This window comes from Salvelinus alpinus, chromosome 31 (genome assembly GCF_045679555.1).
Source record: "Salvelinus alpinus chromosome 31, SLU_Salpinus.1, whole genome shotgun sequence".
NCBI lineage: Eukaryota > Metazoa > Chordata > Actinopteri > Salmoniformes > Salmonidae > Salvelinus > Salvelinus alpinus.
The window spans coordinates 29,069,456-29,092,140 of NC_092116.1; the positions used below are offsets into that span (position 1 = coordinate 29,069,456).

The following is a 22,685-nucleotide window of genomic DNA, read 5'->3' on the forward strand; positions in this document are numbered from 1 at the left end:
CTGTAGATAACTACCTCATCCCCATATGTTTTTCTGCTCTTTTGCACACCAGTATTTCTACTTGCACATCCTAATCTGCACATCTATCACTCCAGTGTAAATTGCTATATTGTAATTTCTTCACTACTGTTGGCCTATTTACCGCTTTACTTCATTTGCACACACTGTAAATGAGAACTTGTTCTCAACTGCCTACCTGGTTAAATAATAAAGGTGAAATAAATAAATGAAATGTAAAATAAACATCACTAGAGGAACAGAGGAGGAGTAGGATGAGGGTACGGCTAAAAGCTATAAGAACTGGTCGTCTACTGCGTTGGGAACAGAGAATAAAAGGAGCAGATTTCTGGCCGTGGTAGGATAGATTCAGGGCATAATGTACAGACAAGGGTATGGTAGGGTGCGAGTACAGTGGAGGTAAACCTAGGCATTGAGTGACGATGAGAGAGGTTGCATCTCTGGAGGCACCAGTTAAGCTAGGTGCGGTCTATCTGAGGCATGTTGAGCAGGACTAGGGGCTCCTCAGTAAAATAAAACAATGAGAGCTGCCCTAAACAACAGTAGACAAGGCATATTGACATTAGAGAGAGGCATAAAGAAATCACAGGTGTTGATTGGGAGAGCTAAGACAACAACGGGTAAAGAGCTCGGACAACAACAACAAGTATATGGCGATGAATGGGCCGAGAGGGTCAGTTAGCTACACACAGGGCCTGGGGCCGACAGATAAACAAAATAGGGACTCCCAATCACAGCTGGTTGTGAAACAGCCTGGAATCAAACCAGGGTCTGTAGTGACGCCTCTAGCACTGAGATGCAGTGCCTTGGACCGCTGCGCCACTCGGGAGCCCTTGTGTATGTCGAATTTTGTTCCTTTTAAAATGGCATAGAAGGCCCTTCTTGCCTTGTTTCTCAGCTCGTTCACAGCTAAGTGGAAGTTACCTGTGGCGCTGGTGTTTAGGCCGAGGTATATATAGTTTGTGTTCTCTAGTCTCTCCCCTCCCCATGTCTCCCTCCTGTCCACCTCCCACCCCTCCATTCCTCCCCCCTCTCCTCCTTACCCATCTTCCTTGTCTGTCTTTCTGACCAGTCTTCTAGCCTGTCGGTCCATAACACTGGTTCTGGTCCTGGTCTTCTTCCAGCTGTAGTAGTACCGGACCAGGCCTGAGACCAGCTTATCAGGCAGCTACAAAAAGAAGGGGGGGGGGGGGAACAGAGAGAGAGAGAGGGAGGGGGGAACAGAGAGAGAGAGGGAGGGAGGGGGGGAGAGAGAGAGGGAGGGGGGAACAGAGAGAGAGAGGGGGGGGGACAGAGAGAGAAAGAGAGGGGGGGGACAGAGAGAGAAAGAGAGGGGGGGACAGAGACAGAGAGAGAGCGAGAGAGAGAGAGCGAGAGGGGACGGACAGAGCGAGAGAGGGGGGGACGGACAGAGCGAGAGAGGGGGGGACGGACAGAGCGAGAGAGGGGGGGACGGACAGAGCGAGAGAGGGGGGGACGGACAGAGCGAGAGAGGGGGGGACGGACAGAGCGAGAGAGGGGGGGACGGACAGAGCGAGAGAGGGGGGGACGGACAGAGCGAGAGAGAGAGGGAGGGACGGACAGAGCGAGAGAGAGAGGGAGGGACGGACAGAGCGAGAGAGAGAGGGAGGGACGGACAGAGCGAGAGAGAGAGGGAGGGACGGACAGAGCGAGAGAGAGAGGGAGGGACGGACAGAGCGAGAGAGAGAGAGACGGACAGAGCGAGAGAGGGAGGGACGGACAGAGCGAGAGAGGGAGGGACGGACAGAGCGAGAGAGAGAGGGAGAGACGGACAGAGCGAGAGAGGGAGGGACGGACAGAGCGAGAGAGAGAGGGAGAGACGGACAGAGAGAGAGAGGGAGGGGGGGACAGAGAGAGAGAGGGAGGGGGGGACAGAGAGAGAGAGGGAGGGGGGGACAGAGAGAGAGAGGGGGGGACAGAGAGAGAGAGGGAGGGAGAGAGATTAAAATTACACTCTGGTTCTCCAGTGTAAACAGGTTAAACAGTGTTTTCACAACGCTCCAGTGTAGCTCCCCAGTAAGTGTCCTCACCATCTGTTGTATACGATGGAAGCTCTTGCCATGGAAGCTGAAGGCCTGTTCAAACAGGACCTTGTCCTCTATGGTCCACTCCTCAGGAAAGGGAGTGAAGTTAGCCAGGTCAGCAAGGGAACACTCCACATCATGTTTATGCCACAGCAACATCCCCAGGGCCTGGACAGACAGATAGACAGAGAGCAGTGACATTTAGACCCAGGGCCTGGACAGACAGCAGTGACATTTAGAGACAGGGCCTGGACAGACAGACAGAGAGAGAGCAGTGACATTTAGACCCAGGGCCTGGACAGACAGACAGACAGACAGACAGACAGACAGACAGACAGACAGACAGAACAGACAGAGAACAGTGACATTTTGACCCAGGGGAGGGGGACAGACAGAGAACAGTGACATTTTGACCCAGGGGAGGGGGACAGACAGAGAACAGTGACATTTTGACCCAGGGGAGGGGGACAGACAGAGAACAGTGACATTTTGACCCAGGGGAGGGGGACAGACAGACAGAGAGAGAGAGAGCAGTGACATTTTGACCCAGGGGAGGGGGACAGACAGACAGAGAGAGAGAGAGCAGTGACATTTTGACCCAGGGGAGGGGGACAGACAGACAGAGAGAGAGCAGTGACATTTTGACCCAGGGGAGGGGGACAGACAGAGAGAGAGAAGTGACATTTTGACCCAGGGGAGGGGGACAGACAGAGAGAGAGAGAAGTAACATTTTGACCCAGGGGAGGGGGACAGACAGACAGACAGACAGAGAGAGAAGTAACATTTTGACCCAGGATAGGGGGACAGACAGAGAGAGAAGTAACATTTTGACCCAGGGGAGGGGGACAGACAGACAGACAGACAGAGAGAGAAGTAACATTTTGACCCAGGGGTGGGGGACAGGCAGAGAGAGAGAGAGAAGTGACATTTTGACCCAGGGGAGGGGGACAGACAGACAGACAGAGAGAGAAGTAACATTTTGACCCAGGGGTGGGGGACAGGCAGAGAGAGAGAGAGAAGTGACATTTTGACCCAGGGGAGGGGGACAGACAGAGAGAGAAGTAACATTTTGACCCAGGGGAGGGGGACAGACAGACAGACAGACAGACAGAGAGAGAAGTAACATTTTGACCCAGGGGTGGGGGACAGGCAGAGAGAGAGAGAGAAGTGACATTTTGACCCAGGGGAGGGGGACAGACAGAGAGAGAGCAGTGACATTTTGACCCAGGGGAGGGGGACAGACAGAGAGAGCAGTGACATTTTGACCCAGGGGAGGGGGACAGACAGGAGGATTAATTCCCAGTGTCACTTTATTCCCTATTTAGTGCATTATTTTGAACCAGAGCTCTATGAGATAACTACACAGAACATACATATAAAACACAACATGTAAGGTGTTGGTCCCATGTTTCATGAGCTGAAATAAAAGATCCCAGAAATGTCCCATATACACAAAATGCTTATTTCACTCAAAATTGTGAACAAATTTGTTTACATCCCTATTAGTGAGCATTTCTACTTTGCCAAAATAATCCATCCACCTGACAGGTGTGGCATATCAAGAAGCTGATTAATACAGCACAATCATTACACAGGTGCACCTTGTGCTGGGGGCCAGTAAAAGGCCATTTTTTAATAAATTGCAGTTTTGTCACACAAGTTTTGAGGGAGTGTGAAATTTGTTTGCTGACTCCAGGATTGTCCACCAGAGGTGTTGCCAGAGAATTTAACGTTAATTTCTCTACCATACGCTGCCTCTGTCGTTTTAGAAAATTTGGCAGTACGTCCAACCATAGAATTTGTATAGCGTCGTGGAGCCGAGCGGTTTGCTGATGGCCACATTGTGAACAGAGCGCCCCATGGTGGCGGTGGAGTTATGGTACGGGCAGGTATAAGCTACGGACAACGAACACAATTGCATTTTATCTTTGCCAATTTCTATTGGCCGCCATCACCTCATGTTTCAGCAGGATAATACACAACCCCATATCGCAAGGATCTGTACACAATTCCTGGAAGCTTAAAATGTCCCAGTTCTTCCATGGCCTGCATACTCACCAGACATGTCACCCATTGAGCATGTTTGGGATGCTCTGGATCGACGTGTACGACAGCGTGTTCCAGTTCCCGCCAATATCCAGCGACTTTACATAGCCATTCAAGCGGAGTGGGACAACATTCCACAGGCCACAATCAACAGCCTGATCAACTCTATGTGAAGGAGATGTTTCGCGCTGCATGAGGCACATGGTGGTCACACCAGATACTGACTGGTTTTCTGATCCACGCCCCTACTTTTTTAAAGGTATCTGTGACCAACAGATGCTTATCTGTAATCCCATTCATGTGAAATTCTGAGATTAGTACCTTTTTTTATTTTTTTTTTATTGGCTGATTTCCTTGTGAACTGTAACTCAGTAAAATCTTTGAAATGTTTTGTTTATATTTGTTCAGTATATTTCCTGTTTAAAGTCAGATTGACTGTACCTGTTCCATGTTGTAGCCATGCTTCTCTTTAGCCATCAGAATATACTCATCCACTGGGGGGAGAGAGGAGAGAGAGCAGAGGAGAGGGAGAGGAGAGATAGAGTGAGCAGAGGAGAGAGCAGAGGAGAGAGCAGAGCAGGAGAGTGAGCAGAGCGAGAGGGAGAGTGAGCAGAGCGAGAGGGAGAGTGAGCAGAGCGAGAGAGCGAGAGGGGGAGAGTGAGCAGAGGAGAGTGAGCAGAGGAGAGAGAGCAGAGGAGAGAGAGCAGAGGAGAGGGAGAGCAGAGAGCAGAGCGGGAGAGTGAGCAGAGCGAGAGGGAGAGTGAGCGAGAGGGGGAGAGTGAGCAGAGGAGAGTGAGCAGAGGAGAGGGAGCAGAGGAGAGGGAGAGGAGAGAGCAGAGCAGGAGAGTGAGCAGAGCGAGAGGGAGAGTGAGCGAGAGGGGGAGAGTGAGCAGAGCGAGAGAGAGAGGAGAGTGAGCAGAGCGAGAGAGGGAGAGTGAGCAGAGGAGAGGGAGAGCAGAGAGAGGGAGGGAGGGAGAGTGAGCAGAGAAAGGGAGAGAGCGAGAGTGAGCAGAGAGTGAGCAGAGCGAGAGGGGGAGAGTGAGCAGAGCGAGAGGGGGAGAGTGAGAGGGGGAGAGTGAGAGGGGGAGAGTGAGCAGAGCGAGAGAGTGAGCAGAGCGAGAGGGGGAGAGTGAGAAGAGCGAGAGAGTGAGAGTGAGAGGGAGAGAGAGCAGAGCGAGAGAGAGAGAGAGAGCAGAGCGAGCGAGAGAGCAGAGCGAGCGAGAGAGCAGAGCGAGCGAGAGAGGGAGAGCAGAGTGAGCAGAGCGTTGAACAGAGTGAGCAAAGAGAGGGAGAGTGAGCAGAGGGAGAGAGAGAGCAGAGTGAGCAGAGCGTTGAACAGAGTGAGGAGGGAGAGAGGGAGAGTGAGCAGAGCGAGAGAGGGAGAATGAGCAGAGCGGGAGAGTGAGCAGAGCGAGAGGGAGAGTGAGCAGAGACGGGAGAGAGAGTGAGCAGAGCGAGAGAGAGAGTGAGAGAGAGGGGGAGTGAGCAGAGAGAGGGGGAGAGAGAGCAGAGTGAGCAGAGCGTTGAACAGAGTGAGCAGAGTGGGCGGAGCGAGAGGGTGAGTGAGCAGAGCGAGAGGGTGAGTGAGCAGAGCGAGAGGGTGCGAGAGGGTGAGTGAGAAGAGCGAGAGGGTGAGGGAGAGTGAGCAGAGGGTGAGGGAGAGTGAGCAGAGGGAGGGAGAGCAGAGCGGGAGATTGAGGAGAGCGAGAGAGAGTGAGGAGAGCGAGAGAGCAGAGCGAGAGGGGGAGAGTGAGCAGAGAGAGAGAGAGAGAGAGGGAGAGAGAGAGAGAGTTGAACAGAGGGAGCAGAGGGAGAGAGAGAGCAGAGTGAGCAGAGCGTTGAACAGAGTGAGCAGAGAGAGGGAGAGTGAGCGAGAGAGGGAGAATGAGCAGAGCGGGAGAGTGAGCAGAGCGAGAGGGAGAGTGAGAGAGAGGGGGAGAGTGAACAGAGAGAGGGGGAGAGAGAGCAGAGTGAGCAGAGCGTTGAACAGAGTGAGCAGAGTGGGCGGAGCGAGAGGGTGAGTGAGCAGAGCGAGAGGGTGAGTGAGCAGAGCGAGAGGGTGAGTGAGCAGAGCGAGAGGGTGAGTGAGCAGAGCGAGAGGGTGCGAGAGGGTGAGTGAGAAGAGCGAGAGGGTGAGGGAGAGTGAGCAGAGCGTTGAACAGAGTGAGCAAAGAGAGGGAGAGTGAGCAGAGGGAGAGAGAGAGCAGAGTGAGCAGAGCGTTGAACAGAGTGAGGAGGGAGAGAGGGAGAATGAGCAGAGCGAGAGAGGGAGAATGAGCAGAGCGGGAGAGTGAGCAGAGCGAGAGGGAGAGTGAGCAGAGCGAGAGAGGGAGAATGAGCAGAGCGGGAGAGTGAGCAGAGCGAGAGAGGGAGAATGAGCAGAGCGGGAGAGTGAGCAGAGCGAGAGGGAGAGTGAGCAGAGACGGGACAGAGAGTGAGCAGAGCGAGAGAGAGAGTGAGAGAGAGGGGGAGTGAGCAGAGAGAGGGGGAGAGAGAGCAGAGTGAGCAGAGCGTTGAACAGAGTGAGCAGAGTGGGCGGAGCGAGAGGGTGAGTGAGCAGAGCGAGAGGGTGAGTGAGCAGAGCGAGAGGGTGAGTGAGCAGAGCGAGAGGGTGCGAGAGGGTGAGTGAGAAGAGCGAGAGGGTGAGGGAGAGTGAGCAGAGGGTGAGGGAGAGTGAGCAGAGGGTGAGGGAGAGTGAGCAGAGGGTGAGGGAGAGCAGAGCGGGAGAGTGAGGAGAGCGAGAGAGAGTGAGGAGAGCGAGAGAGCAGAGCGAGAGGGGGAGAGTGAGCAGAGAGAGAGAGAGAGAGGGAGAGAGAGAGAGAGTTGAACAGAGGGAGCAGAGGGAGAGAGAGAGCAGAGTGAGCAGAGCGTTGAACAGAGTGAGCAGAGAGAGGGAGAGTGAGCGAGAGAGGGAGAATGAGCAGAGCGAGAGTGAGAGTGAGAGAGAGGGGGAGAGTGAACAGAGAGAGGGGGAGAGAGAGCAGAGTGAGCAGAGCGTTGAACAGAGTGAGCAGAGAGAGGGAGAGTGAGCAGAGAGAGGGAGAGTGGGCGGAGCGAGAGGGTGAGTGGGCGGAGCGAGAGGGTGAGTGAGCAGAGCGAGAGGGTGAGTGAGCAGAGCGAGAGGGTGAGGGAGCAGAGCGAGAGGGTGAGGGAGCAGAGCGAGAGGGTGAGGGAGCAGAGCGAGAGGGTGAGGGAGCAGAGCGAGAGGGTGAGGGAGAGTGAGCAGAGGGAGAGTGAGCAGAGGGAGAGTGAGCAGAGGGTGAGGGAGAGTGAGCAGAGGGTGAGGGAGAGTGAGCAGAGGGAGAGTGAGCAGAGCGTGAGAGTGAGCAGAGCGAGGGAGAGCAGAGCGGGAGAGTGAGCAGAGCGAGAGAGAGTGAGGAGAGCGAGAGAGCAGAGCGAGAGGGGGAGAGTGAGCAGAGAGAGGGAGAGTGAGCAGAGAGAGAGAGAGAGGGGGAGTGAGCAGAGCGAGGGGGAGAGTGAGCAGAGGGTGAGCAGAGCGAGGGGGAGAGTGAGCAGAGCGAGGGGGAGAGTGAGCAGAGCGAGGGAGAGTGAGCAGAGCGAGGGAGAGTGAGCAGAGAGAGGGAGAGTGAGCAGAGAGAGAGGGAGAGTGAGCAGAGAGAGAGGGAGAGTGAGCAGAGAGAGAGGGAGTGAGCAGAGCGAGGGGGAGAGTGAGCAGGGAGTGAGAAGAGCGAGGGGGAGAGTGAGCAGAGGGTGAGCAGAGCGAGGGGGAGAGTGAGCAGAGCGAGGGGGAGAGTGAGCAGAGAGGGGGAGAGTGAGCAGAGAGGGGGAGAGAGAGAAAGGGAGAGAGCAGAGTGAGCAGAGCGAGAGTTGTTTATTATCTACTTCACATGCTTTGGCAATGTTAACATATGTTTCCCATGTCAATAAAGCCCTTCAATTGAATTGAGAGAGAGACAGAGAGAGAGAGAGAGACAGCAGAGAGAGAGAGAGAGAGACAGCAGATAATTTGTGTGTTTACACATGGCGTCAGAGATGAGGCTGTTGGGGCACCACACCAGCATACTCCTCTGCTCCTTCTCATTGTAGCGGCTTGGAGTGTCTGTACACACACACACACACACACGTTAGTCATACATTCCTCATTTTCTCTCACTCCATCTGTCACATACACAGCCAAATAATCAAATCCACCTCCCTCTCCGTCCCCCCCTTCCCTCTTTGGTACCTGGGTTTAACTCAGGTATCTGTGCCTGGTAGTCTCCTCCCACTCGAATCATACTGTCTGTGGAGAGAGAGAGAAAAGAGGGATGAGTGGAGGAAGAGAGACATCAGCAGAGAGAGTATTAGCAATACGCCCAGAGAGAGTTAGCGATAAGCCCAGAGAGTTAGCGATAAGCCCAGAGAGAGAGTTAGCGATAAGCCCAGAGAGAGAGTTAGCGATAAGCCCAGAGAGAGAGAGAGAGAGAGATTTAGCGATAAGCCCAGAGAGAGAGAGAGAGAGAGAGATTTAGCGATAAGCCCAGAGAGAGAGAGATTTAGCGATAAGCCCAGAGAGAGAGAGAGAGAGAGAGTTCGCGATAAGCTCAGAGAGAGAGAGAGTTCGCGATAAGCTCAGAGAGAGTTCGCGTTAGCGATAAGCCCAGAGAGAGAGAGAGAGAGCGTTAGCGATAAGCCCAGAGAGAGAGAGAGAGAGAGCGTTAGCGATAAGCCCAGAGAGAGAGAGAGAGCGTTAGCGATAAGCCCAGAGAGAGAGAGAGCGTTAGCGATAAGCCCAGAGAGAGAGAGAGCGTTAGCGATAAGCCCAGAGAGAGTTAGCGATAAGCCCAGAGAGAGTTAGCGATAAGCCCAGAGAGAGAGAGAGCGTTAGCGATAAGCCCAGAGAGAGAGAGAACGTTAGCGATAAGCCCAGAGAGAGAGAGAACGTTAGCGATAAGCCCAGAGAGAGAGAGAACGTTAGCGATAAACCCAGAGAGAGAACGTCAGCGATAAACCCCAGAGAGAGAGTTAGCGATAAACCAAGAGAGAGAGAGAGTTAGCGATAAACCCAGAGAGAGACAGACGAGCAGAGAGATGAGCGCGTGAGAGATTTGTCTCAGGCTGTTGTCGGTAGGTGCACCCAATTCAGCTGCCCTGCGCACCGGGTAGGCGAACTGTTGCCATTTTGAACCATTTCATGTGCGAGGGCACAAACTCTGCCTTCCTGGCAGGCCCAGAGAGCAAATCAATCATGTAGCATGGCATGAAAGAAAGCTACTGTGAGATTTCAAAATGTTTAAATCCACAACTAGAGAGAGACTGTCAACGAATACAGCAAAGAGCTGCTGTTTTTAAACTTTAAAACCACGACTAGAGAGAGACTGTCAACGAATACAGCAAAGAGCTGCTGTTTTTAAACTTTAAAACCACGACTAGAGAGAGACTGTCAACGAATACAGCCAAGAGCTGCTGTTTTTAAACTTTAAAACCACGACTAGAGAGAGACTGTCAACGAATACAGCCAAGAGCTGCTGTTTTTAAACTTTAAAACCACGACTAGAGAGAGACTGTCAACGAATACAGCAAAGAGCTGCTGTTTTTAAACTTTAAAACCACGACTAGAGAGACTGTCAACGAATACAGCCAAGAGCTGCTGTTTTTAAACTTTAAAACCACGACTAGAGAGAGACTGTCAACAAATACAGCAAAGAGCTGCTGTTTTTAAACTTTAAAACCACGACTAGAGAGAGACTGTCAACGAATACAGCAAAGAGCTGCTGTTTTTAAACTTTAAAACCACGACTAGAGAGAGACTGTCAACGAATACAGCAAAGAGCTGCTGTTTTTAAACTTTAAAACCACGACTAGAGAGAGACTGTCAACGAATACAGCCAAGAGCTGCTGTTTTTAAACTTTAAAACCACGACTAGAGAGAGACTGTCAACGAATACAGCCAAGAGCTGCTGTTTTTAAACTTTAAAACCACGACTAAAGAGAGACTGTCAACGAATACAGCAAAGAGCTGCTGTTTTTAAACTTTAAAACCACGACTAGAGAGAGACTGTCAACGAATACAGCCAAGAGCTGCTGTTTTTAAACTTTAAAACCACGACTAGAGAGAGACTGTCAACGAATACAGCAAAGAGCTGCTGTTTTTAAACTTTAAAACCACGACTAGAGAGAGACTGTCAACGAATACAGCAAAGAGCTGCTGTTTTTAAACTTTAAAACCACGACTAGAGAGAGACTGTCAACGAATACAGTAAAGAGCTGCTGTTTTTATGAGTGACTTCATGTTTAAAGTTCTTACTCAGCGCTGTCAAACACTTTGTATTCAACACTTTTATAATCCATAAAATGCACGTTCTTCCCATTTCCACTCAGTGCTACAAGCAGTGCAGCTGTAATGAATGAGTAGGAAAGTGTATCTATAGGCTTTGTTGTTGTTAGTGGATTGGGTCTTTTTTAATATCAAGGACCTGCTGTTTTCGACTCTTTCTCTACCGCACCTGCTGTCTCTAACTCTGAATGATCGGCTATGAAAAGCCAACTGACATTTACACTCCTGAGGTGCTGACCTGTTGCAGCCTCGACAACCACTGTGGTGATTATAATTATAATTATTTGACCATGCTGGTCATCTATGAACATTTGAACATCTTGGCCATGTTCTGTTATAAATTCCACCCCGGCATAGCCAGAAGAGGACTGGCCACCCCTCAGAGCCTGGTTCCTCTCTAGGTTTCTTCCTGGGTTCTGGCCTTTCTAGGGAGTTTTTCCTAGCCACCATGCTACTACATCTGCATTGCTTGCTGTTTAGGGTTTTAGGCTGGGTTTCTGTATTAGCACTTTGTGACAACTGCTGATGTAAAAAGGACTTTATAAAATACATTTGATTGATTGATTTCACTTTCTCTGTTCACAGGAGTGTTTGAATGAATGTTTACATGAAGCAGAAACAATGTGGTGCGACTCGAGTTTTGCCGTCAGCTGGAAGACGGTGTCTCCTTTTGGTCAGTGTCAGAGGAGGAAAGAGAGAGCGGAGGGATGTTGAGAGACGGACCCTCAGTCTGCTGCTCTCTCCCTGAGACGGACCCTCAGTCTGCTGCTCTCTCCCTGAGACGGACCCTCAGTCTGCTGCTCACTCCCTGAGACGGACCCTCAGTCTGCTGCTCTCTCCCTCTGCTGAGACTGACCATCAGTCTGCTGCTCTCTCCCTCTGCTGAGACTGACCCTCAGTCTGCTGAGACTGACCCTCAGTCTGCTGCTCTCTCCCTCTGCTGAGACTGACCCTCAGTCTGCTGAGACTGACCCTCAGTCTGCTGCTCTCTCCCTCTGCTGAGACTGACCCTCAGTCTGCTGCGCTCTCCCTCTGCTGAGACTGACCCTCAGTCTGCTGAGACTGACCCTCAGTCTGCTGCTCTCTCCCTCTGCTGAGACTGACCCTCAGTCTGCTGCTCTCTCCCTCTGCTGAGACTGACCCTCAGTCTGCTGCTCTCTCCCTCTGCTGAGACTGACCCTCAGTCTGCTGCTCTCTCCCTCTGCTGAGACTGACCCTCAGTCTGCTGCTCTCTCCCTCTGCTGAGACTGACCCTCAGTCTGCTGCTCTCTCCCTCTGCTGAGACTGACCCTCAGTCTGCTGAGACTGACCCTCAGTCTGCTGCTCTCTCCCTCTGCTGAGACTGACCCTCAGTCTGCTGCGCTCTCCCTCTGCTGAGACTGACCCTCAGTCTGCTGAGACTGACCCTCAGTCTGCTGCTCTCTCCCTCTGCTGAGACTGACCCTCAGTCTGCTGCTCTCTCCCTCTGCTGAGACTGACCCTCAGTCTGCTGCTCTCTCCCTCTGCTGAGACTGACCCTCAGTCTGCTGCTCTCTCCCTCTGCTGAGACTGACCCTCAGTCTGCTGCTCTCTCCCTCGGCTGAGACTGACCCTCAGTCTGCTGCTCTCTCCCTCGGCTGAGACTGACCCTCAGTCTGCTGCTCTCTCCCTCTGCTGAGACTGACCCTCAGTCTGCTGCTCTCTCCCTCTGCTGAGACTGACCCTCAGTCTGCTGCTCTCTTTCTCTCTGCTGAGACTGACCATCGGATGCAGGCACCATCAGCCCAGTAAAATAAAAGCACATGATTTAAAAATGTATACTCACTCAGCTGTGTTTCACAAGTAATACAACAATAGGATCTATTACCGGTATGATCATATAGCCTACCTCAAATGTAGAAATATACATTTTAAGAAATGGCCCAAACAACAAATGCATCGGTAGGGCAATTCAAGCAAAGCCAATATGCAGTGATACTGTATTGGGCCTATAGCTTCCTTCCGTTTTTTTTAAGTCATGCTATAAAAATAAAAATAATAAATCTGAGCGGTAGATCTCAGCTTGCATTTCGACTCAAAGTGATATTGACTCAGAAAAATAAGTTTGGTGACCACTGTTCTAGAGTTTTTCCCTGTTAACACCATCAACGTTTCCCTTTACTGTGGCAAATGTGATCGACTGACCACAATATCAGCCACTTTTAATGCAACATACCTGGGGGGGGATAAAAAGAAAAAAACTATGCAAAATAGTTTTGTTGTAGGATTCTATTGTATAGACATACACTACTCAGCACAGACTAGTGCACCATAACCAATCAGAGCTGCAGTAGGCCTATATGCATATAGACAATTGCCATATATGGATCTGTGCCAGGCACTTTGAACTGGACTGTGTTTACAGTATGAGCGGTCGTGAGTATATGCGCTTGTTTTGAGATCATAGTGAGAGCTGCATGTAGCCACGTGTGCACATTTTGTTCATATCCTTTGCCAGTTAGTGAGTTATTAGCACAGTTATAGATCAGTTGTAGTCAGAAATAGGGGAGTGACTGCTTCCTACAAGGGCACAAAACGAGTACATTTCTAGACATCTTTGAAAAGCCAGTCATGTAAAGAGCTTCTTTTTTTTTTGGTCTTAAAGGGGCAGTGTTGTATTTTGAGACAGGCTTGAATAAGCTAAGTAGCCAATAGGTAATGTATCACATTCTCTGTAATAAATGGTATGGGAATAATAATGCATTTTATTTTGTAACGTGATATCTTGCATCAAACAACATGTCCAGTCACCACCTTGTCAGAGGGACAAGTGGATAAACAGGTTAAATGTCAAGCCCTGCATGTTATTTTTTTCAAAAGTCTAATGGAATGTAGGCCTTCATTGAACACTGAATGATAGAACAGCTGTTTCCATGTTAAAATATTATGGGATGCATTTTCTCCATTGTGTTCGATTCCAGGCTGCATCACAAACGGCCGTGATTGGACGTCCCATAGGGCGGCGCGCAATTGGCCCAGCGTCGTCCGGGTTTGGCCGCCGGTAGACAGTCATTGTAAATAAGACTTTGTTCTTAACTGACTCGCCTAGTTAAATAAAGGTTCAATAAATAATAATAAAGACCACTCCGTTAGGCCTACATTATGATCAAATATCCTCAGTAGCCTACACGGCCACTGTTACACCTGTAACTTAATGAGGGTACAGCCTCAGTAGCCACTGTTACACCTGTAACTTAATGAGGGTACAGCCTCAGTAGCCTACTGTTACACCTGTAACTTAATGAGGGTACAGCCTCAGTAGCCACTGTTACACCTGTAACTTAATAAGGGTACAGCCTCAGTAGCCTACTGTTACACCTGTAACTTAATGAGGGTACAGCCTCAGTAGCCACTGTTACACCTGTAACTTAATGAGGGTACAGCCTCAGTAGCCACTGTTACACCTGTAACTTAATGAGGGTACAGCCTCAGTAGCCACTGTTACACCTGTAACTTAATAAGGGTACAGCCTCAGTAGCCTACTGTTACACCTGTAACTTAATGAGGGTACAGCCTCAGTAGCCTACTGTTACACCTGTAACTTAATGAGGGTACAGCCTCAGTAGCCTACTGTTACACCTGTAACTTAATAAGGGTACAGCCTCCGTGTTCACACTAAAGGCACGCTGGAAGTTGCACATGTCTTAAACGGAAGCAAAGAGAACGAAATGGGGAGGGACTGTGTTTTTTGTCTATTGTGAACTCTTCAGTGCTTTTGTGTGTGTGTGTGTGTGTGTGTGTGTGTGTACGTGTATTTTGCTGTCATGAACTGAGTTGGTATGCAGACAGTATGATGAGACAGTAGTGAGCGCGATTACAAGCACACAATAATGAGATTTATTGTGGATAGTTAGATTAATATAATAGTTTGATTAAAACTTGTAAATGCTTTGAAAGAACAATTTCTCTAATAATCCTGTTGACACGGACACATCTGAGATCAGGCTGCCTGATGAGACTTTTGATAAACGCAGAAAAAAAATCACCAATCAAAATTAACTTTCTACCATGTTATTTTTTGCCCGCGTACCCGAATTTGACCAACAGAAACTTGTTTAAGTTGCAAAAATGAAAAGTTTCAACTGTTTGACGGAATGAATAGACCCATGGTGTGTGTGTGTATACGTGCGCACCGTGAGCGTGCTCCTCATCGCTGCTGTCCTCCTCCGAGTGTTGGTTGTTTCCATTGGTTTTAGCCCTGCTCCTAGACAGAACGCCGCTCCCCGACCGCTCCATCACCGAGGGCATACTGCAACACACACACACACAGATAAAACATAGGCCTACACATACACTACATCACTGAGGAAAAGTCTTGTCACCAATCAGCACACACATGAACTCAACCCAGCAACAAAATACCAAACATCCAAAGCCCTCAGTATAGCAGATTAACAATCTGTTTTTCACTAAGTACGGGTACATGGCAGTAGGCTGAGTACGACATCAGTCATGTAAAAACGTTACTCTCCTTAAAACGCCGTTAGATCATCATTTATCTAAGAATACGCCGATTTAAAACACACGTTTTTCTGAGCAATCTTTCAAATGATTAGGTCATGTAAAGACCTTTTTAAGCCGAGATCCAGCGGTGTGTATTTGATCTGTACGTCTGTTAACACCAGCAGTTCAAGACTCTCTCTCTTTTGTGCAACTGAAGTGAGTTGGGAACAACTGAAAGCATCTTAGTTTGAAATAGTTTTCACATACAAACTTCATCTGTCCGAACTCAGAATCAAATGTTCTTCCCAAAAATAACGTGGTCAGTGTGGCAGAGCGTTTATTTTGATTGGTGATTTTTCTGCGTTTATCATAAGTCCCATCAAGCAGCCTGATCTCAGATGTGTCCATGTAAACAGGAGTATTAGGGAAATTGTTGTGCTTGCAAAGCATTTAAACGTTTTAAAACAAATTATTATATAAAAAAATCAGACTATCCACAATAAATCACATTATTGTGTGCAATGTAACCGTGCTCACTACTGTCTCATTCTCATAAGTAGTCGAATCCAAGATGGCGTAGCAGTCGGACGTGTGTTTGTATTGTCCTGTCGCGTGTAAATAGTAAATAGTAAATAGTCTTCGTATTTTTCGTATACATTTCGTATATATTTTAATTTCACTTTCCATCTAGGAACTGAATATACATTCCTACATTCCGCCTCACCCAATGTGGTACGGACCTGCTATTTTTTTTATACTTTAGAACCGTAACCCCAATCAGAAGCTAGCCAGATAACTAGCTACTAGCTAGTAGTCAGTTAGCCACTGCTGCGGTCTTCACCCTCAACTCGGACACAGCCAGCTTCAATACCGGGCCAATACCTGCCAGTCTGCAAGCGCGATATCAACCCAGAGCATATAGGACTGCTTTTTCTCTACCACATCACCGGATTCCTGACGCAAGCTCTGGACAATTACACCGTATCATCACAGCTAGCTAGCTGCAACCGAGTGGCTACTACTGGCTAACACCTCTGTCCCGAAGCAAGCACCAGTTAGCCTTGAGCTAGCCTCGAGCTAGGCCCATCTGCCGGCTAGCTGAAGAGGTCTACCAGCGAATTCTTGGGCTACAATACCAGCTACAAGCTAATTTAGCCATTTTTTTTTTTGCCGCTGCTAGTAGCTTTTACCTTCTGCACAGACACCAGCCCTGTTATTAGCCTGGATATTACTCACCAATTTACCAGCATCGGACTGTCTCTCGACAACAACGCCGGATTCCTGCCGTAATCCCTGAGCCACTGCTTCTGATCCTCACAGCTAGCTTGCGGCTAGCGCAGCTAGCGCCACTGCCACGAAGCTAGCACCAGTTAGCAAACACAATTCTACAATTCACAACCTCTCTTTCGCCATCGCCATCTGGCTTGGATTCTCTGTCGACACGACCACGTCTGAGCAGACCCCCTCCGTCTGAGCAGACCACCCCCCGGGCTACTAACTTTAAACGCCGCGAGGCCTCCCTGCTCCATCTACGGCTGCCCCCTGGACACTATGATCACTTGGCTACATAGCTGATGCATGCTTGACTGTCCATTAATTCACGGTACTCCATTCTGTTTATTTGTGTTTTATCTGTCGGCTCTGTGCTTTAACTCAGGATCTGTGTGTAGTTAATCCGACCCTCTCTGCCTAGTCGTCGCCATTTTTACCTGTTGTTGCTGTGTTAGACTAGCACCCTGTTATTGCTGCTGTTATCTTACCTGTTGTTTTAGCTAGCTCTCCCAATCAAGACCTGCAATCACTTTATGCCTTATTGTATGTCTCTCTCAAATATCAATATGCCTTGCATACTGTTGTTCAGGCTAGTTTTCATTATCATTGTTTTGGTTTGCAATGGACCCTGTAGTTCCACTCTCCGTACCTCTGATACCCCCTTTGTCCCACCCCCCACACATGCGGTGACCTCACCCATTGAGACCAGCATGTCCAGAGATACAACCTCTCTTATCATCACCCAGTGCCTGGGCTTGCCTCCGCTGTACCCGCGCCCCTCCATACCCCTGTCTGCACATTATGCCCAGAATCTATTCTACCACGCCCATAAATCTGCTCCTTTTATTCTTTGTCCCCAACGCTCTAGGCGACCAGTTTTGATGGCCTTTAGCCGCACCCTCATCCTACTACTCCTCTGTTCCTCGGGTGATGTGGAGGTAAACCCAGGCCCTGCATGTCCCCAGTCACCCTCATTTGTTGACTTCTGCGATCGAAAAAGCCTTGGTCTCATGCATGTCAACATCAGAAGCCTCCTCCCTAAGTTTGCCTTACTCACCGCTTTAGCACACTCTGCCAATCCTGATGTCCTTGCCGTGTCCGAATCCTGGCTTAGGAAGGCCACCAAAAATTCTGAGATTTCCATACCCAACTATAACACTTTCCGTCAAGATAGAACTGCCAAAGGGGGAGGAGTTGCAATCTACTGCAGAGATAGCCTGCAAAGTTCTGTCATACTTTCCAGGTCTATGCCCAAACAGTTCGAACTTCTAATTTTAAAAATTAATCTCTCCAGAAATAAGTCTCTCACTGTTGCCGCCTGCTACCGACCCCCCTCAGCTCCCAGCTGTGCCCTGGACACCATCTGTGAATTGATCGCTCCCCATCTAGCTTCAGAGTTTGTTCTGTTAGGTGACCTAAACTGGGATATGCTTAACACCCCGGCAGTCCTACAATCCAAGCTTGATGCCCTCAATCTCACACAAATCATCAAGGAACCCACCAGGTACAACCCTAAATCCGTAAACATGGGCACCCTAATAGACATTATCCTGACCAACCTGCCCTCCAAATACACCTCTGCTGTCTTCAATCAAGATCTCAGCGATCACTGCCTCATTGCCTGTATCCGCCACGGGTCCGCGGTCAAACGACCACCCCTCATCACTGTCAAACGCTCCCTAAAACACTTCTGCGAGCAGGCCTTTCTAATCGACCTGGCCCGGGTACCCTGGAAGGATATTGACCTCATCCCGTCAGTTGAGGATGCCTGGTCATTCTTTAAATGTTACTTCCTCACCATATTAGACAAGCATGCTCCGTTCAAAAAATGCAGAACCAAGAACAGATATAGCCCTTGGTTCACTCCAGACCTGACTGCCCTCGACCAGCACAAAAACATCCTGTGGCGAACTGCAATAGCATCGAAGAGCCCCCGCGATATGCAACTGTTCAGGGAAGTCAGGAACCAATACACGCAGTCAGTCAGGAAAGCAAAGGCCAGCTTTTTCAAGCAGAAATTCGCATCCTGTAGCTCTAACTCCAAAAAGTTCTGGGATACTGTAAAGTCCATGGAGAACAAGAGCACCTCCTCCCAGCTGCCCACTGCACTGAGGCTAGGTAACACGGTCACCACCGATAAATCCGTGATAATCGAAGACTTCAACAAGCATTTCTCAATGGCTGGCCATGCCTTCCTCCTGGCGACTCCAACCTTGGCCAACAGCCCCGCCCCCCCCGCTGCTACTCGCCCAAGCCTCCCCAGCTTCTCCTTTACCCAAATCCAGATAGCAGATGTTCTGAAAGAGCTGGAAAACCTGGACCCATACAAATCAGCTGGGCTTGACAATCTGGACCCCCTATTTCTGAAACTGTCCGCCGCCATTGTCGCACCCCCTATTACCAGCCTGTTCAACCTCTCCTTCGTATCATCTGAGATCCCCAAGGATTGGAAAGCTGCCGCGGTCATCCCCCTCTTCAAAGGGGGAGACACCCTGGACCCAAACTGTTACAGACCTATATCCATCCTACCCTGCCTTTCTAAGGTCTTCGAAAGCCAAGTCAACAAACAGATCACTGACCATCTCGAATCCCACCGTACCTTCTCCGCTGTGCAATCCGGTTTCCGAGCCGGTCACGGGTGCACCTCAGCCACGCTCAAGGTACTAAACGACATCATAACCGCCATCGATAAAAGACATTACTGTGCAGCCGTCTTCATCGACCTGGCCAAGGCTTTCGACTCTGTCAATCACCATATTCTTATCGGCAGACTCAGTAGCCTCGGTTTTTCTAATGACTGCCTTGCCTGGTTCACCAACTACTTTGCAGACAGAGTTCAGTGTGTCAAATCGGAGGGCATGTTGTCCGGTCCTCTGGCAGTCTCTATGGGGGTACCACAGGGTTCAATTCTCGGGCCGACTCTTTTCTCTGTATACATCAATGATGTTGCTCTTGCTGCGGGCGATTCCCTGATCCACCTCTACGCAGACGACACCATTCTATATACTTCCGGCCCTTCCTTGGACACTGTGCTATCTAACCTCCAAACGAGCTTCAATGCCATACAACACTCCTTCCGTGGCCTCCAACTGCTCTTAAACGCTAGTAAAACCAAATGCATGCTTTTCAACCGTTCGCTGCCTGCACCCGCACGCCCGACTAGCATCACCACCCTGGACGGTTCCGACCTAGAATATGTGGACATCTATAGGTACCTAGGTGTCTGGCTAGACTGCAAACTCTCCTTCCAGACTCATATCAAACATCTCCAATCCAAAATCAAATCAAGAATCGGCTTTCTATTCCGCAACAAAGCCTCCTTCACTCACGCCGCCAAACTTACCCTAGTAAAACTGACTATCCTACCGATCCTCGACTTCGGCGATGTCATCTACAAAATAGCTTCCAACACTCTACTCAGCAAACTGGATGCAGTTTATCACAGTGCCATTCGTTTTGTTACTAAAGCACCTTATACGACCCACCACTGCGACCTGTATGCCCTAGTCGGCTGGCCCTCGCTACATGTTCGTCGTCAGACCCACTGGCTCCAGGTCATCTACAAGGCTATGCTAGGTAAAGTGCCGCCTTATCTCAGTTCACTGGTCACGATGGCTACACCCACCCGCAGCACGCGCTCCAGCAGGTGTATCTCACTGATCATCCCTAAAGCCAAAACCTCATTTGGACGCCTTTCCTTCCAGTTCTCTGCTGCCTGCGACTGGAACTAATTGCAAAAATCTCTGAAGTTGGAGACTTTTATCTCCCTCAACAACTTTAAAAATCTGCTATCCGAGCAGCTAACCGATCGCTGCAGCTGTACATAGTCCATCTGTAAACTACCCACCCAATTTACCTACCTCACCCCCCATACTGCTTTTATTTATTTACTTTTCTGCTCTTTTGCACACCAGTATCTCTTCTTGCACATGATCATCTGATGATTTATCACTCCAGTGTTAATCTGCTAAATTGTAATTATTCGATTTATTGCCTACCTCATGCCTTTTGCACACATTGTATATAGATTCTCTTTTTTTCTACCATGTTATTGACTTGTTTATTGTTTACTCCATGTGTAACTCTGTGTTGTCTGTTCACACTGCTATGCTTTATCTTGGCCAGGTCGCAGTTGCAAATGAGAACTTGTTCTCAACTAGCCTACCTGGTTAAATAAAGGTGAAATAAAAAATAATAATAATTTAAAAAAAATAAGCCTCTTACTGTCTGGTTTTCAACACCAACTGCTCATAATAGCAAAAATACACACATATACCAACCTGGTCTGAGAACATTTTGTATTATTCTGTACGTAAATCCGAGACACTCCAAATAGTACGATATGTATCAATTTGTGGATGTCCATCACTCCATTTCGTATGATATGTTACGAATTACAATTAGTATTATGTATATGTTACGAATTCGCAAAACTTAACATATGTTACGAATTCGCAAAACGTAACATATGTTACGAATTTGCAATGAGTAGTTAGCGATGCTTATGCCTTAAGTAACCATATGTTTTATGTAATCATACAAAAACATCACACTAAATGGAACATCTCGGACATACGTACAGAATAATACTAAATTCTCTGAGACCAGGTTGCATATACACACACTCAAACAAAAGCAATTTAGAGTTCACAACAGACAAATAACACTGTAAAATCCAGTATTAGGCTACACAATGAGGAGTCACATGTTCAACTATCAAGTGGGGAAACATCAACACACACCACACACACACACAGCCTATGCAAAACTATGTGTGTGTGATGTGAAGTTAGTAAGATATGAAGTAAGTTTTGTGTCTTGAGGGGGAGGGCTAGCGCGCTAACGTTCGTGCAGTGACACAAAAGACTAGACGGTCACCTCAGGACAAGACATCTTCCGGTTTCAAATGTTCCCGTTAAACCGACTTTGTCGTTATACCGACTCCAAGAGACGTGAAACGAACTCTACATACAGTTATCAAATTAATAGAACAGTTGTACATTCAATAGCTGTAATTTTTTTGGAGGGTACATTTTGTCGGGGGGAAAATGGGTCTGTCAACAAGAGCCGAGTTCCACACAATGTATGCATCATCATCAAAGTTCACTTAACTGTAATATCACGACAAAACACAACACTACAATTTTAGGACATATGTTTTTTTTTTGTGTGTGATGATAACCTTTACAAGCCTAATTGAAGAAAATAATTTCCTGTAATACTGATTAAAAACCACTCAAAATAAAATATTGCAGTAGTATAGTGTTTGGCCTCATTCACAATGCTTGTTGGCCTTTGTCTACTATCCTAATGCTGGTCCAAGCCACACAAACGGTGCCAGTGTGTGTGTAACAGTAAACTCACACTTTAGGTTAGAATTGTAGACTAAACAAGGCAACAACAACAACAAAAAGTACATTTCATGGCAACAGAGAAACTATATGAACAAATATCAAAGTTATTTATCGATATCATTAATGTCCCACCGGTCGCCAAAGCCCGCCCCTTTCACTTTTTGCAACTTGATTGATTGATTACATCAACCAGCCAACACATTTCTACAGGGTAGCTAGCTATCTACGTTAGTTGCAACATAACCTTAGCAATCTTGCCTTAACTTTTACAACGTGTAAAATATTAGCTGGCTGACTAGTTACTAAGCTATTTTCCCCTAATATTAATAATAACAGCTACTGGAAAGTAATTCATTTGGGACACTCGCTGGTTTGAGTGCTACTGGCCAAAACACATTCATTTCAACCATTAGCTATTTCCAGAAAAGTCTAGCATTGGAATCCTATCCTGGTAACTATTACCATTATGTTGCTTCCAGAAAGGCGGTTACAATCCATATTAATCAATTATACAGATAATATTTGGGGTTAAGTATCAGATCACCTCACAAATTACTAAATCTATTTTTTCTTTCTCGTATTCTCCAAAGTTGGGGAATCTTTGTCACAATATCTCATATTCTCACTCTTCCTCGACTCTCGCTCAAACCACATCCAAATTAGAAGTGACAAGAATACAACAACGTGTGTTCCCATAGAACCGGCTTTTAAAAAACATTTAATAAATAATGAAATCTTGTCCCACCTCCGTTCTCTCCTCCTTTCCTCTGCCCTCCGTTGATGATATATCTTTCAACTTTCAATCCTTTTGTTATCGCCAGGCTAACGACGTTGCTCGCTACGGGGGGTGGAGGAGGCGGGGGGGGGGGTAGCTAGTACTATTCCAGTTGTTGGTCGCTACTAGTTGGCGTTGTGGACGTTTTGGATTCGTTGTACAAGTCGGGATAGCATTTCAATTCAGTAGCTCACCTGCCTATTTTGTGTTCCTCGGGCGTTTTTCTCTCATTCAAAACTTAGCTACGGCTTTCTCCACAGCTAATAGGACGCTTAACTAGAAAAAAAAACAAAAATAAACTTCACCTTCAAAACGGCTTAATTTTCATTCATTTGTTGCCTAAGTGGGTCTTCGCGTATACAATAAAACAGCTTGCACGTAGAGAAGCGGAGAGTGTGCCGGGAGAACCTAACCACGCCTCGGAGGGGAGAGGTGTA

At 48.4% G+C, this 22,685-nt stretch overlaps 1 protein-coding gene across 2 annotated transcripts in view; it reads right to left on the reverse strand.

Annotated features, from left to right (window-relative positions):
- The window catches only part of rcor2 (REST corepressor 2), a 39,254-nt gene extending 16,569 nt beyond the window's left edge, over nt 1-22,685 (reverse strand). The window contains exons 1-7 of one of the 2 annotated variants that reach the window (XM_071378542.1): nt 22,219-22,685; nt 14,538-14,653; nt 8,296-8,352; nt 8,089-8,169; nt 4,551-4,603; nt 2,070-2,231; nt 1,062-1,186 (exon numbers count right to left, since the gene is read on the reverse strand). In XM_071378542.1, coding sequence (XP_071234643.1) covers nt 1,062-1,186; nt 2,070-2,231; nt 4,551-4,603; nt 8,089-8,169; nt 8,296-8,352; nt 14,538-14,652 — 593 coding nt within the window. In that variant the 5' untranslated portion in view covers nt 14,653; nt 22,219-22,685. The remainder of the gene's footprint in view (nt 1-1,061; nt 1,187-2,069; nt 2,232-4,550; nt 4,604-8,088; nt 8,170-8,295; nt 8,353-14,537; nt 14,654-22,218) is intronic. The other variant, XM_071378541.1, reaches the window with a different exon arrangement.